A 13,672-nucleotide genomic window follows, 5' to 3' on the forward strand; every position below is an offset into this window, starting at 1 on the left:
TTGTCAAACGTACGTCTAGCTATTTTGTGAAACGTGGAACATTTCACCTTTAACATTAATCATTTAAGCCAGCAGACCGATTTGTTTTGAAGGGTGAGAGTCCAGGGCTGTCCCCTGCCTCCTGGCTAGCACTGGAGCTGAACGTGAGCCAGCAGCAAGGATGCCCGAGCCACAGCTCTAGCTGTGTGGGGCTGACAGAGGCGGGCAGCTGTGCTTGCTGATACGCAGAGGCCATCAGAATTACTGCATGTACTTTATTTCTTTTCGCCCCACTTATACTGAAGCAGCTGTCCGTATGCATAGATGTTCTGCAACAAAGCACAATTTTCTTCCACTTTCTTCTGCCACACTTCTGATTGTTTGCTATGTAAAGATGAGTGTGGTTATGACTTCAGCACAGTTTATCAAGGGATCCCAAATTCTCACTGTGTAAGGCCAGATCCCCAGCAGGTGTGCAGTGCTCTCCCTCTACTGCTCTCGCTGTGACAGGCTGCCCCTGGGCTGCTGCACAGTTATGCATGCAGCAAAGTGTCCGTAGAGCACCTGGCAATACTGGGGGCAGCTTCAGAAGGGGGCATTTGTTTTCTGGTGTTACAGTATATCTTGCAGCTTGCGTGAATGAGAAAAAAAAAGTATGATGCTTTTTGATACTTGTACCCATTCTTTTTCTTTGAGCAGCTTCACTGTCACTTGTGCACACTAATAACACAATTCTGCACAGACCTTGCTGCCATTGACTAATAAATGCTACATTTATCAAATATATAATCTGAATCTTTTCCCATGCTCCTCTAGCACTGAACTTATTTAAACAGCATTTGGAATATCATAATTCAAGTTCCGGATCTCTTTGTTTTCCAACAGAACAGCTCATAATGTCATAGAAACCTGAATGTGCTTACGAATGAAACACCTGCGGACTGCTGTGTGGCACCGCCTGCACTTACAGGATGTAGGTGATAATCCCCAATGACCACATGTCCACCTCGGGGCCGTAGGCACATCCTCGTAGGATTTCTGGTGCTGCAGGTGATAAAACCTTTGTTAGTAAGACAGAAGTTGAATGCAGAAATAACAGTCACAAAAGTCAAGAATTTCAAATGTGTATGACTTAAACTCAGTGAGCTTCTGTAACCATCCTTTAAAAAGTTATGGCCTGTTCCTTTAAGCTCTTAATGAGGCAAATGATTCCCATTCACTGAGTACAAAGCAACAGGAGCCAAGTCCAAGCATAGCCAGAAAAAAGTGTAAAGTGAAAAGCAAACTTTCAAAATCACTTTTTATGTTCAAATTTGTGAAAGGAACCACAGAGAGCTACACTAGCACTGCAGCTGCAGTCTGACAAAGGAGGTGTTTTTTTTTTATTTTGGTATTTGCTATTTTGGCATTTTATTTTTTTGGTTCCTTATTTGGTGCTTTTTGGTATTTTAATTACAGAAATATATTTAATTCTGATGTCGAGGTTTATTAAGATTGTAAACATGTTTTATTGCTAAACCACTGTTCTGACCAGATCCAGATTTTCCTTTCTCTCTCCCCCTAGCCTACCCCTTCATTCCCCAAATCTTTTAYTCTAATGTTTCTTAGCTTTAGTCCACACTGAGGAGATTTCAATTTGGTTTGCCTACTCATATGGAAACTGAATATTTGGGCTATGATTGACTACAAGACAGATTGCTTCAGAAATGAAGCTTTTCTTTAACTCCTGATAAAGCAGTTCAGCCCTGAGGAAAGACAAGACCATTTCAGGCAATCGCTTTTGCTGTAGCGGAGAACAGGTAGAAAGGAAAGACTGTCTCTGGGGACTTTGGCCCTGTAATGGTAAAGGAGTTAATCTTCGCCCTAGCAGCTTGACAGACACACCTCAAAGAAAGCTGAGCAGACTGGTATGTCCTTCAGACAATGTAGGTGTTTGCTGATGCTACGGCATGCAACTAATTTTGAAAAAATAATTTAAAAGACACTGCTGAGCCACACTTCCATGTATCACCAGGCCTTCTTAAAAAAACACTGTATCAGTATTATCAGACCTATGGGATGGCATCACGGCTCCTGAACCCACCAACTCTACACTGCACGTGCGATGACTGCCACATTTCTCAGGCACAGCAGACTTGCTGTGCCTACCTGTATCAATGCTGCAGCACGTACGTATCCTTCCTGGGACATCCCAGACCCACTCTGCCTGCCACCAGCAGCCCATGGGCTCTGATTTCCACCTGGGAGATAGAACAGCAATATGCTATCCTTGCTGCCAGAACACATTATGGGTATAGCTACACTGCAAGTTCTGCTCTGCTCTGCAGAAATGTGTCCATATCCAACAGTATGCTCACATAGCCCCTCAATCTGGCTGCGTGGCCAAGCAAACCTCAACCATTTCTCTTTACCCTTCTGCTTTACAGTTTCATAGCTGTGAATCACAGGGCCAAGAGGATGGGGGGCTTACCTGAGCCATATGCAACTTCACAGCTCCCTGCCCCACCTGAAGTTCTGGTTGCCCGTGTGGACTGGTCCAGACTCCTGCCTCGCTCCTTTGCTATCAGCCTAAAGATGACCTCTCATGGTGTCACTAACTGTCTCAAGGACTATGCTAGGATATTCTTGTGGAGCATGATTTTAATCAGAATATACACTACCTAACTGCCTCCGGGCAGCTGGCTTAGATTTCTTCAACTTACTGGAAGGATTTACCATGTCAGGAACATACCAAGCATTTTTACAAAGCATTAATGTAAAAGGCAAAGGATGCTAATCACTAAGTTCACTATGTATCACTGCCATATGTGGAAGCTGGACAAATGCTTGCTAGTCTAAGTACAGACTCTCCCTGCTGCCTTATTCTTCTATTGGATAAACTGATGAAGAGAGAGAGGATGTTTTGAGGAGGGATTCCAGATCCCAAGTGAATTTAACTCAGATCAGCTTGTAGCTAACCAGGACAGCTTAGAGGCAAAACAGCCAATGGTCTTAGAGAAAGAGATGCAGAGGGGCCAGGAAAGAAGCTTTTGAGCTCTGCCTGCCATGTCTGTTAACACCACATGGAGAGTTACACAGTAAACAGGGAAATCTTCTGTTTTATGGCCAACATGCTTCCTCTTTTAGAGGATGCAGTGTTTCTTGCTTTGGATAAGGGCAGAAGACACATACTTAATGCCCTTATTTCACTTTTCTCCTTCTGCCTCAGTATTGTAAAATGGCTATAAAGCAGACCAAAAAATTTACATGCACAGCTATGTAAATTAGCATAACACAGCAGCTACCTTTGCTATATGGACTGTGTTTACACAGTTATATATCTAGCAAACACATTTTTTTTAATATCCAAGAATTTTCTCTTGGTGAATGGAYTGCACTAAAATATTGCTGCTAGTTGAGACGTTGACTGTAACACGACGATCATGAATCATAGTTCTGTATTGGCCTGTTTTTATGTGCTACTGTAAGCAGTCACCTGTGCCCTCYTTAAATTCATTCAAAGGAAGATGTTTCAGGCAAGTGAAATTCTTTGTGACCATCTTCTTGTTTTCAGTCCTCTGCATCCCTTTGCATGTCCCAGGAACTGTAGATTGAAAAGCCCTTGATGCCAAAGCATCCAGACACCAGTGTATTTTCTCCTTGCTCTGTCCTTTAAGGAGAAGCTGTTGAAAGCTGGGTGGGCAGGATATTGGAGTTGGCAGCCTGTGACTATCAATTATTCATAGCTTAATTTGGCATTTCAGCAGTGTTTCTCCTGTGTTTCCTCCACTTCTGGAAAGTAATGTTTGAATATTTTCCAAGCACCAGGAACGCTCGTTGGTCAATTACCTCAGTTGGTAAAGCAAGGATTGCACGTCCATGTCGGGAGGCACAAAGCTCCTACTTTCTTTTCTTCTCTTCTCAGCACAGACATTCAAGCTCAACCCTCCCAGTCAAAAGAATGCTACTTTGAGAGCTCTGTTATGGGAGTAAGCTTTAACCTGCTTTTTACGATATACGAACATAGGCATAGGAAGGGATAAACACTAACTACAATTTTATAGCATTTGTAGTATAACAACCATGAGAGAAGGCAGCAAGGACTTGAGTATTTAATACTTAAAAGTACAATTTTATGAAACTGAAAAGATTAGGACTAAGTTCTGTTCCAAGGCATGTTTGACACCTGTGTGTTCTTAGTAAAGATGTCATACAAGCTAATGGCCATGTCACCCAAATCACATTATGAGCTGTGCTATGAGCTAGGAGAGCAATCTTACTAGTTCCACCAACATCATCTTCCCTCTGCTTCTACAGTAAGAAAAGCAAGCGCAAAGTTTTGCATCTGGGATAGATTAACCCCATGCAATAGGACAGGCTGTAGGCTGACTGGCTAGGGAGGTCTGGGGGAATGACAAGTTGAATATGAGCCAGCAGTGTGTCCTTGCAGCAGAGAAGGCCAACCACATCCAGGGCTGTATTAGCAAGAATGCAGCAAGCAGGTCCAGAACAGTGGTCCTTCCCTCTAATCAGCACTTGCAAGACCACGTCTAAACTGCTGTGTCCACTTTGGGACTTCCCAGTGCGAGAAAGACACTGACATACTGGAGCAAGTCCAGTGGAGGGCCACCAAACTGGTGAGAACATACGAGGGCAGGCTGAGGGGAATGGATTTGCTCAGCTTGGAGAAGTTGAAGAGGAGGCCTATTTGCTGTTTACAGCTACCTGACTAGAAGGTACAGAGAAGAGAGCCAGACTCCTCTCAGAGGTGCATAGTGATAGGAGATGAGACAATGAACACAAGCGGAACATGGGAAATTCTAATTAAATAAAAGGAAAACATTTTTCACCATGAGGGAGGTCAAACACTGGCACAGGAGTCCAGACAGGCTGTGAAATCTCCATCCCTGGAGGTGTTCAAGACTTGAGTGGATGTGGCCTGGAGCAACCTCATCTGATCAGACCTGTTCTGAGTAGGGGGTTGGACTAGACAACCTCCAGGGGTCTCTCCAAACTTAAATTATTATATGATCCTATGGACAAGCACAGAAGGGATTAACTGCAATAGTGTAAATATTTGTTCCTTCTCTCATCTTTTATCACACACCCCTTCCTATGTTTATTCCCTTTAATACACATGTATATCACTTCACAGATATAAGAATGTAACATTAAAAATAGCTGCTTCAAAGAATTGGGATATACGCAGAAGTTTACAAGGCAGGTTCACTCCCTGCTTCTTTTCTTTGCAGGAGCAGAAGTTTCAGTTAAATGAATCCATGCTGCAGGCTAAACTACCTGTTACTTTCAGGAGGAACCCAGCCAGTACTGAATGTGACCCCTCCTGCAGGACTCCCCATGCTAGCCTGGGAGAGAAAATGCTCTGTATATCACAGGTATTCCTACACTGCTAGCTTCTGGCCTGTTTGTTACCCAGCCACTTTCAGGAGCCTATGTTTAAGCCTCTGCCATGCCTGAGCATGAGTAACAGTGACCTTTTGTCCTCTTTTAGGGTGAAATGTGTTTAACAGACTCACTCATGTATCTGATCCACTGCACAAGCAGTTACACAAGTATTTAGATAATTCTCACTAAAATTCAACTGATTTTTCAGTTTTGCTACTCACCTCCCAGGGACCACTGTGTAGTCATTAAAAAACCCCCAAAGTTCAGCGTTTAACCCTTCATTTCTATGTGATTGCCTTTAGCTTCTGCACGACTCAGTTCAGTTGTATCGAAAACTATCCAAGATGCTTACTGCCCAGCATGCTACCATGTGTGGAAGTATGCCCCAGCTTGAACTAGCCTCTTGTATGAGCCCATTCAGGGGCAGGATGTCAGCAAGAACAGCAGAAATAGGTTTCTCCATAAGATCACCCTGGTTGTGGGAGGGGAGCATCCACCATGAGAAGCACATCCACCCCAGTGGACTTGCCTTGGAGTAATCCACATCACCGACCTCCGCAGCCATTAGCTGGTTTGCTGACATGAAAGTGTCTTGCCACAGCCCTAGAGCGGCACAGAGCAAGCAGTTTGCCAAGGCAGTTGCAATCCTCTTTTGCCCAGGGGCCTCCTTCTTGTGCACTGCAGGATTCTTCTCTGATGCATTTTCTGGCCCCAGAAGTCCAGGCAAACTTCTCATGCCCATGTCTGGGAGGTGGCCATCCCTCTGCTGATAACGGAGCTGTGGCAATGATGCTGCACCAGGAGCACAGGAGTGCGTGGGGATGCCTGCTCAGAGCAGCGGACAGCCTGGGACGCTCATTTGCCTGCTCAGCTCCTCAGCCCTGCCTGGCTCCACTGGTGCCAAGGGCAGCACAAGCCATGGATGTCTCCTCAGATACCTACACTGCTCCTCAGGCCGTCCTTTCGCACGCACACACAACTTGGCCACAGTATTTAAGGCTTCTCCCTTGAGTGGATGGGCAGAGCTAAGGGATCAGCGCAGTTCTGGTTTGCCCGGGAGAGCTGCCCTGAACGAAATGCAAAGCCATGCAGGGCATCTTCAGTCAGGCAAGGGCCTCCCTGCAGCAGGAGCCACGTCTGCTGAGGCTCCCGCAGGAGACGTGCAGGCTGATGGGCCTTTTTCTCCCCATAGCAATGGAGAAAAAGACCACATTGCCAATTATTCACGCTGTTACCGGTATTATGTTTTTTTCAACTTGCTTATCAAAACAACATTCTCCCATATGACAGTGTGGGAACATATTTTTGCCTAAATGTGATTCTCTGGAAATTTGTTTAAATTTCAAGTATCCATGGTATTTCTTTTGTATTCAAATTAGATGCCTTACATTATTAATAACTACAAGATTGAGATGTATGAATAAGCTGTGATTTCTTTTTCAAGGAAATTATGTGTACTTTAATATGAAGTTACACTAAAATAATTTCAGGTAGATAAAGAAACATAAAGCAGAGGTTGTGAGCAGTAATAATGTATCCTCTTATCAGTTTAGCTTGTATTACTGTAATCTGATCTTTAATAGTTATGCTACAATAATTAGAGTATAAATGTTCAGTCAGAATTATTAATTTACATCACCGAATCCAGAGGAATTTGTTGCTGATTTCAAGGGATGCAGGATTTAGCATTTTGGAAATTTCTAAACCTGTTTTCTCTAATAAAAATAGCACTAACGTGGGCTTTTCAGACTGAGGGAATGGCTTCCCCAAAGAGAAGGAAATGATTGCACCTATGTGTTCACATGCAAATCAAAGGTGGACAGACAGCTGTTTCATTTACGGTACAAACTTTTGCATGTGCCATTTTGGAAAAAACAGAAACATACAAGAACAGGATAACCGAGACAAGACACAGTTTATAAACTGTGTGCACATTTCCCATGATTAAATGAGGTAAAGCTGTCCTTAAAGGCCATCAACTGAAAAACATAAAACCATTATCAACAAGTCAAGGAATTCAGATTACTGTCCTTATGTCTTACACCATTTTGGCTAAGCTCAAGAGTCCTACGTTTCCTCTGAAGCTATCCATAAAATCATGTTGTTCAGGTACTGCGAGTGCACAGGCAAATTAGTCAATTTGGCAAAGAACAGTTTAGGCTGAATCTCACTATCATGGTAGAACTGAAGCCAACCTATGATATCATTCTAATTTCGTTTAGGAGAAAAACGGATTAATTAAAAGTTCCAGAGCTTCTTTACTGCAGAGAGAGACAAACAGATCTACTCCAGCCCCCCTAGCTGACAGATCTGCCACAAAGTGCTCCTTGATATYATACTCATAATTCTCCATTATTCAGGTCCAACTCCAGCACTGAGCAGAATGGCCTGTTTAAGTCAAGATTTAAACCCACATTTAAAAACATGCACTTACTGAAATGACTTGGTTTATGTGGCTGAAATTATGATCCTACTCTATGGAATAATTCAGCTTCCTCTGTGTTAAAAAAGTATCACTTTAAGATAAATTCACTGTAATTAATACTCAAATGTTCATACAGAGTACAACCTCTATAAATGTTAGTGTTTTCCATGAAGCCTTACATAACCCACATTTCTGCTGATGTTGCTCCAATACTATTTTAGTAATTCCATCAGTTGTATGAGAGTTGGACTTACTTCCATGTAAGTGATGAACTTACACCATAACATATGTTTTGATTATTAACCTTCAGTGCTTGAGAATAAGAGTTTAGAAAAACTTCACCAAGTGCCAATTCTGAATTTTCTTTTTTTATTTCTGCTTTTCAAAGGCTTTCTGAATTTTGAACTTAGTAAGMAGCATTTCACCAAGGAAAGAAAAAAGTTAACATTCACGTGTTATGTTCAGCTTATTGTAAATAATCAGGTAACATACCACAGTACCCTGGAGTTCCACAAACCGTCTTCATGGTCACCTGATCTTCCACAATCTTGGAAAGTCCAAAATCAGCTGTTAAGATTTTTTTAGAAATATTAATGTTTTTACTTCTTCATAAAAGCATTTTTCTTACATTGTATATGTAATTAAATTAACACTTACGCATTAAATGAACAGCATGGTCATTTCCAGAGATGAAGATGAATTAAAAAAATCCACCCATATTGTTATCCAGAAGCAAAATTTGTCCACACAAATGAGTATCGCTGCCTCTTAACAGACCCAAATATTTTTAAAATGCAACTTGTTTTCTATCCTGAAGAACACATATAGCCAATACTATGGGATACCTAAGGAGCCAAGAGTGTATTTAGGATGTTAGACAGAAAACAGAATAATTTAAAAAAGTGGAGAATATGTATTTCATAAACAGAGCCCTTTGACTTGTGATCTTACGTGAACCTATGAGCTAAATTGAAAATTGCCTGGAATGTGATTTACCTTTCATCACAGAAGGAATGATCCAGAAATTCACTTTAAGTATATATTCAGCTTTCACTTTGCGAGTAAACCAATAAAATCAACAGAACAACTTTTGTGTTAAAAAATAGTGCATCAGGGATTTCCTGGACAAGGGGCCGAGTGCCCAGTGCCCTGCAAGCTAAAATCCCAGCAGTATTTTGATACAGGCCTTCTGGGAGTGCTGAGGTTGGGCCAGCAGAAGCCCTGATCATCCTGTTTGCAGTGCTTCCCCCCCTGAATTGCTACCCCAACAGCAAGAGCCTTCACGCTGTTATACCTGGTACTTGCACGTCTCATCTTTTGAAAGACAGAAAAGTGGAAGCCTTGACTGCTTGTTCCATTTTCACTGAGAATAAATGCTGCTTCTTCAAATTTCAACTTAGGTGATGACAATCTGGCCTTAAAAAATACCTAATAAAAATGCTCCTGTTTTATCAGCATGAACGCAAAAATGAATGTTTTGACTCGGGATCAGGATAAAAACAGGTTGCATTTTATTYGGAAATGCATAGTTAGGGTTCACTTGTCCCTAATTGTTCATCATTTATATATTATTTATCTAAACAGAAATATACTTTTATAAACACTACCACTCATTGTAAATCAGAACTCATTTTAAACAAGGCAATAACTTCAGCCAAAACATAAAGCAGCATAGCAGTTAAGAAAAAAATAATCCATTGTCACTCTAGCCCTCACTGCCTTAGGAGGTGCAAGATGTATGGGACCTATATCACAACGCCCACCGCCGGTAGTGCTCCGCTTGCCACACAGATTTGGAAATAATCCCTTCTTATTCCAAACTAGCCTACTTTCTATTTCTAAAAACTTTGCAGCTTTTAAACTTCAGTGAGAGATAGACAGCTATATCTTCAAGCTTCCCCTTAGGGAGCCTGTGCTTATGGAGACAAACACTTCAGGAGCCCTCACATCACTCTGCCCACCAAACCAAGGCTGCTGGATGGTGCACTCACATGTTACCATTGTTAGCACCCTTCCAGGAAAGGTGAGCACAAGGATAAAATGCAAATTAATACTATCATCCCTAGATGCAAGACTTTATCCTAGAAATTTATTTTAATATGAAATTGCTGATATCTAGTTCCTGGAAATCTGGTTCTTGAAACCCATGACAAACACAGGCCTGACAAACAAGGCAACACTTTCACTCCTCGCATGCTTCCCAGTAAGGTGGTATTTCCAAATTGATTACATCTTGGGTACCTTTGCACGCCTGGAATATTATTTACTAGGAAACCCCACATCGAAGAGGTCTGTTTCTTTAAGAGGAAGAGAGCAGAAGGTTCAGGATCTTTTTCCTTTAGCAGGTACAAATCAACCCTTTTCCAGGTTAACACCTGCAAGATGCCACAGCCCGCGCAGTCCAGCAGTTAGCATGCTGCGGCTCCGCAACGCTGCAAGCTAGTGGGTTACCCGCAACAGCGCCACGCGAGGCTCCAAGGACAGAGGGCTGCGGCCCGCTGCTGTCGGGTGATGGGCATTGCCCCCGGCCTTCGCTCCTCTGCAAGCCAAGGGAGTCACAAAGCACCTGTTTGCGCCAGCAAGAAAGGCAAGTACCTGGCATTTTTGGAGGTCATGCCCTGGGCAAGTGGCTGTCCTTCCTGACGGGACTGGTGGGACATATCCCAGGCCAGGACAGCCTGATCGCGCCGTGTCTCTCTCCTCACCCGTCCCTGCAGTGCTGACTGTGCCTCAAGGATCTTCCCTATTCTCTTTTAAGGAATACTCCTTCTTATCCTTCAAATCTCCTTTCAAAACTGAGGTCAGCCTTGCTTAGTTTGCTTTCTACTGCTTATCCGCACATTTGCACTTTCATGTTAATAAATCTCTCACTTTTAGTATGTTAGTTTTAACAAAAAAGGGACACAGAAGTGATGTATGCAGCTATAAGCCAAACTCATGATACTTCTTGTTCCTCCTGTGTTGTTTATTCTTTGCCATATTCTGCATAATTTTGGCTGTAAATTCCTCAGGGCAGGAATTTAGTTTTGCATTGTCTTTAAAACACCATGCACAACTCTGCAGTTGCACAAGTAACATGCCTGTTCATCTAAGTATCAGCACTAGCATAGAATAAAATGATGGTGTGAAATACACACTAGTGATACAAAAGAATATATTTAGCATATATTTAATGCTGCTCACCAATTTTTAATGGTGCATCCGGTGCTGGTGTTGCATAGAGCAGATTCTCTGGCTTCAAGTCACGATGCACAATCCCATTTGCATGCAGGTACTAGAAAGACAGAAAGTCAAAACATTTAAGTGAGTATTAGATATGTTATGGCCCAGCATGAGTTAATGTCTTCCTAATAACCTATAGCAGCAGCTCGCTGACTGCTACCTTTGTGACACAGTGTCGCTCAACTAATTCTCTGTAGCTTTTTTCCGCAAACCCGCTCTGCATGAAATCCTTGGGTGCATATTGTGATCTGAATAGGAAACTGAAAATTGAGAAGGCAAAGATAGCATCACGCCCATGTGAGAAGAAAAACATCTCAGAGAAGATTATTGATTCTTTTAATACAACAGTAGCTTCTAGGAAGCAATCTAAGAGATGTTGAGATGCCAAAGTCCGGCTCAGAGGAAGGCAGCTTTTGCACATTACAGCTTTCTGAGGGGTAAGAAAATGGTTACACAAGTATAAAACTATTAAATAGACAGCCTTGATTAGAGGACAACTGCAACAGAGGATGTAGTATGTGTCCTGGACTAGCTATCAAATCTTTGCCATCCCTTGAGCAGACTGCTAAAGTGTTGTAATATCACACAATCCTACAGTCCCAAAATTCCAGCTGTTTTGCTGAAGAGCCTGCAGTACATGTGAATTTACTGATCACTGAATTTCTTTAAAAATGCCGTTCCTGTCTTGCACAAATAGAAAACAGAATTTCTGGGATCTACAGTTGCCTTTTACATTGCTAGAGATGGACAGAGAAAAAATATAATATACTGATTGACAAAAAGGAGAAGCTAGTGAAACAAATTCTGTATTTCTTGCTGATAAAATCTTCAGCAGAAATCTCTGAAGCCTGGGAAAAAAGAGGCACAAGAGTAGGAGCAGAGTATCTTATTTGAACGTATCTTGGTCTACATTTTAGTGGAATATCTCTTGGCCATGTTTTCACAACTAAAAAAAACTGCACGAACTATTATTCAGCAAATAACACATCACAGAATACCAGTCAGGAAAGCAAAACTACAGTGCTCACTTGAGTTAGCATCTGAGAGGAACTCTTGACTGTGCATCTTCCACTGAGATTTTAGTTTGTGTAAGTGGCTAGCCATTAAACAACATGCAATAAGAATACATACCTTTTTCTGTAGGCATTGTTTCACTGACATCCAGTGCTTTTTTAAGTGTCTCTTACAGTGCAATAAATGTATTTTCTGGCTTTCCATAAAATCCTAAAATGGTAGTATTTATCATGACATGGCTTGAGGAGATCAGCCAAAGACTCTCATCTACTTTACACCACAGTAAATTTAAGAGCTTGTCCCAGCTGTGTGTTCTACAATGAGACAGCTAATTAGTTATCCAATGTAAAAACAGACAACACTTTATGGAGAGGCTAATGGATTGCTCTCTCCTACATCATTTAATGTGGTCACATCTGCGTGTCTGCACTGAATGAGGCTGCGTCTACCTTGGATAAAAATACATCCGTATCTGTCAATGAAGGCAAAACTAGCAAAGCTGCTCCCACAGCATAGCACTGATGTGTTTGACATGCAGAGGTAATAGCAGCACACAGTGAGCGTGCCAAAAGCAATCAAGTTGGAGTGGACAGAAAGAGGTTTCTGAACTGATTTGTGTTCATGTGCTAAAAATCAGTTTAACTGTCTCTGTAGGAGTGAGAAGGAACAGATATTTCATGATCAGCCAGTGGAAAGCAGACACTTCTATTCACTCGTATGAAATATCATAGATCAAATTTATGCAGAGAAATGTTCCAGCTAAATTTGCTTGAAGTCTTTCAGCAGGCCCTTTTTTCCACACACCCATATTCTTATAACATTTTATGGTGTGAGGCTGAAAACATCAAAACTTTCCTCTTTCCCCAGAAGTGCATTTTTGTGGGAGGGAAATCTGGGAAAACCTGGTCAACTCTAAGCTGAGAAGCTAGCATGGTTCACAGGGCTCCTTCTCACATATAAGCAAGAATCATAACTGGCAGCACCTGGTAATCATGCTTGTGTCTCATGACTGACTGACTTCTTAACAGAATTATATCAAGTTTGCAGGATGACCTCTGTTTTATTATATACCAGAGAGTCCAGGTAGGAAAATCTCCCTGCTCCATCCAGCACATCATTTGCAGAAAATATGCACAACTTAGGTGCCCCATTAATATCTATAAGAGCCCACCAAAGACATAAAATTTTCAGTGTTGCCTGAACTCTTCTCCCCCCAAACTGAATCCACGTCTTTCAAAGCTTGCCACTGCATTACCTTCAGCTCATTGCCTGCTCCCGCATCCCAGTACCTGCAGCTCCCCTTCTTCCCTCTGCTGTACCCAGCCTCTCCACATCCCCTGTCTCCCCACAGCCCAGCCCAGCCCTCCTACCCACCCACTGTGGATACCCCACCCCCTCTGACTTTTCCCTATGCTAAAACTAAAGCATATGCTTGGGGCTGGAAGCTGCCAAGTCGTATTTTTAACAAGCCTGCTGTTGACATTTTATATCTTTGAGACCTACCTTCTGTTGAATTTTGTTGAAACTGGCCAACAGAGTCAATAATTTTATTGCAGACTAATAGACATACAAAAGGACAGAGAGCATGATCATACGTATCTGGCTAGGTGAAAGTTAAAAAAACATTATTTTTACTAACACAAAAAT

The 13,672-nt window shown here is 42.1% G+C and overlaps 1 protein-coding gene across 5 annotated transcripts in view; it reads right to left on the bottom strand.

Moving 5' to 3' along the window:
- Positions 1–13,672, bottom strand: part of CAMK4 (calcium/calmodulin dependent protein kinase IV) — a 207,127-nt gene that overhangs the window by 13,257 nt on the left and 180,198 nt on the right. For all 5 annotated transcript variants that reach the window (XM_026059868.1, XM_026059870.1, XM_026059869.1 and 2 more), the window contains 3 exons: positions 10,973–11,063; positions 8,282–8,356; positions 948–1,023 (listed from right to left, as the gene is read on the bottom strand). In XM_026059868.1, the coding sequence (XP_025915653.1) occupies positions 948–1,023; positions 8,282–8,356; positions 10,973–11,063 (242 nt within the window). The remainder of the gene's footprint in view (positions 1–947; positions 1,024–8,281; positions 8,357–10,972; positions 11,064–13,672) is intronic.

The sequence above is a fragment of the Apteryx rowi genome, unplaced genomic scaffold (assembly GCF_003343035.1).
Source record: "Apteryx rowi isolate R43461 unplaced genomic scaffold, aptRow1 scaffold_161, whole genome shotgun sequence".
Classification (NCBI taxonomy): Eukaryota; Metazoa; Chordata; class Aves; order Apterygiformes; family Apterygidae; genus Apteryx; species Apteryx rowi.